General features: G+C 45.4%; 1 protein-coding gene across 1 annotated transcript; it reads right to left on the bottom strand.

Annotated features, from left to right (window-relative positions):
• Positions 1–440: 440 nt before the first annotated feature.
• LOC138246991 (sodium/nucleoside cotransporter 1-like) lies at positions 441–1,778 on the bottom strand. The gene has a single exon (XM_069201741.1). The coding sequence runs from the start codon at positions 1,776–1,778 to the stop codon at positions 441–443; it is 1,338 nt and encodes a 445-aa protein (XP_069057842.1).
• Positions 1,779–2,013: the final 235 nt, after the last annotated feature.

Genomic DNA, 2,013 nt, shown 5'->3' with positions numbered 1-2,013 from the left:
AGTCACACAAATGGAGCTGAGGTGTGTCCTGCATTTCCTGATGGCCCATTGTGGTATTCACGCAAGTGCAGAGCAGGAACAAACGTAGAAAGAGCAGAGAACGATGTGATGACACTTTATTTCAAGTATAATCCACAAAGGAAACTTCATCCACCAAGGAGAACAAGAGCATCCACTCCACTTCCCAGGACCTCCAGAGACTCCAGGATTCTACATTCTGAAGAGTCCAAGAGGACAAGAGATGGAAGGAAGAGAGGTGGGAGCTACTAACTAGGGTAAACCTAAAACTAGGGGAGACACAATAATAACTTGGAAAGATACAACATGTAATAAATATACAAATACAATAGAAGATATGTTTAACACACCACACTGTCTTCCCCCCTTAAAATTATGAAAGACAGAGGGAAAAATTCCCATTTACACTTTGACAACTCTGTTCAAATTCCAAATGCCCCCATCATCCACCTTGACAGCTGCTGGTAGGCTACAAACTCATTGAGGATCATTTTAGTCCCCAACATTTCACTAACCATCATGGCCTCGTTCCACTGCACCCCCATCATAAAGGCTACCGGCATAAATATATAGGACAGGATGAGCTGCAGAGTGAGCTCCTGATAATTTACCATCCCACCTAACCAGGAGAAAGCAGAGTTCACAAACTCCAGTAGGGCCATGAAGGCAATCAGGTTTGCAGTAATGTTGGCCACAAGTCCGACAGAGGCAGATGCGCCGTTGCTCGCAGCTTCCAGTAAATTCCTCTCCTCTCCTTTTTCTATCTTAAGCCCTTCTTCATCCTTGAATTTAGATTCTTCGACTTCAGGGTAGACCAGCTTAGACAGTGCGAGAGCACATGCAGCCGCCATCACAGAGGCTGCGATCAATGAGTAGGCGTCAATCCCAAAAGAGATATAGGCACCAAGCACAGTGCCAGCGATGGTTCCAAAGCCCCCGGTCATCACTGCATGGACCTCTGAATTTGTCATTTCTTCTAAATATGGATGGATCAGTAGTGGGGCCTCCGTCTGTCCCACAAATATGTTCCCTGCAACACTCAAGGTCTCTGTTGCTGTGGTTCCCATTGTGACCTGCATTAGCCAGGAGATCTTGAGGATCACCCATTGCATGATGCCCAGGAAGAAAAGCACCAACATTACACAGCTGAAGAACACCACAATTGGCAGCGGCTGAAAAGCAAAGACATCTTTGATCAATGTCTGCCCGAATACAAAACCGGAGCCTGTCGTGGAGTAATTCAAGAAAGTCTGAATTTCCCGACCAAGAAATTGGAAAGCTTGAAATCCAGGCTCTGTTCTGATGATAAAGAGCCCAAGAGCAAACTGCAGGCCTGGCCCCCAAAGCACTGCTCGCCAGGAAACTGCGCGATGGTGGTTGGAACAAATGAAGAGAAAGACGATAAACACACAAACACCTCCAAAAGATATAAGCTGTTCGGGCCTTTTAGATGTGTCCAAAGCCACCCAAGTGATTAGTCCACCCAGTACCAAAAGACCAAACACCCATTTCATCCATCTCCGGTTCTTCTGGAAACATCTTCCTACAGGGTTCAGGCACTTTATTATCTTCTTGTCCAGAATCTTTTTCACCAGATCATAACAGATAAAGAAGACAACTACACAGGTGATGACAACCAGGGCAAGGGCCCGCTGAAAGCTCAGCACACAGGCGGCGATGAAATAGGCAACGTAACCTCCAAAACTTTGATGTATGCTGCTTTTCCATTTCCGGCTGGATAGGTGTGAAAGGTGCTGCATTCAGGATTATGGTTTCATAGTCCTTATTACATTTCTCCTCTCAGACAATTGACATTGAAACAGTGCAGGTGTTGAAGTTTCCTCATAGTTTCCACCGAAAGAAAGGTATCTTCAAAGAATCAAGGAAATAGGGTATCCCATCCTCGTTGCCACAAATGTGGTATTCACGCAAGTCCACAGCAGGAACAAACGTAGAAACAGCAGAGAGTGATGTGATGACAGTTTATTTCAAGTA

This window comes from Pleurodeles waltl, chromosome 7, assembly GCF_031143425.1.
Source record: "Pleurodeles waltl isolate 20211129_DDA chromosome 7, aPleWal1.hap1.20221129, whole genome shotgun sequence".
Taxonomy (NCBI): Eukaryota; Metazoa; Chordata; class Amphibia; order Caudata; family Salamandridae; genus Pleurodeles; species Pleurodeles waltl.
This window is presented reverse-complemented; position numbering and strand designations above follow the sequence as displayed.

Excerpts from the sequence above, each read along its gene's own strand:
- LOC138246991 (XM_069201741.1), bottom strand. The coding sequence starts at position 1,778 with ATGCAGCACCTTTCACACCTATCCAGCCGGAAATGGAAAAGCAGCATA.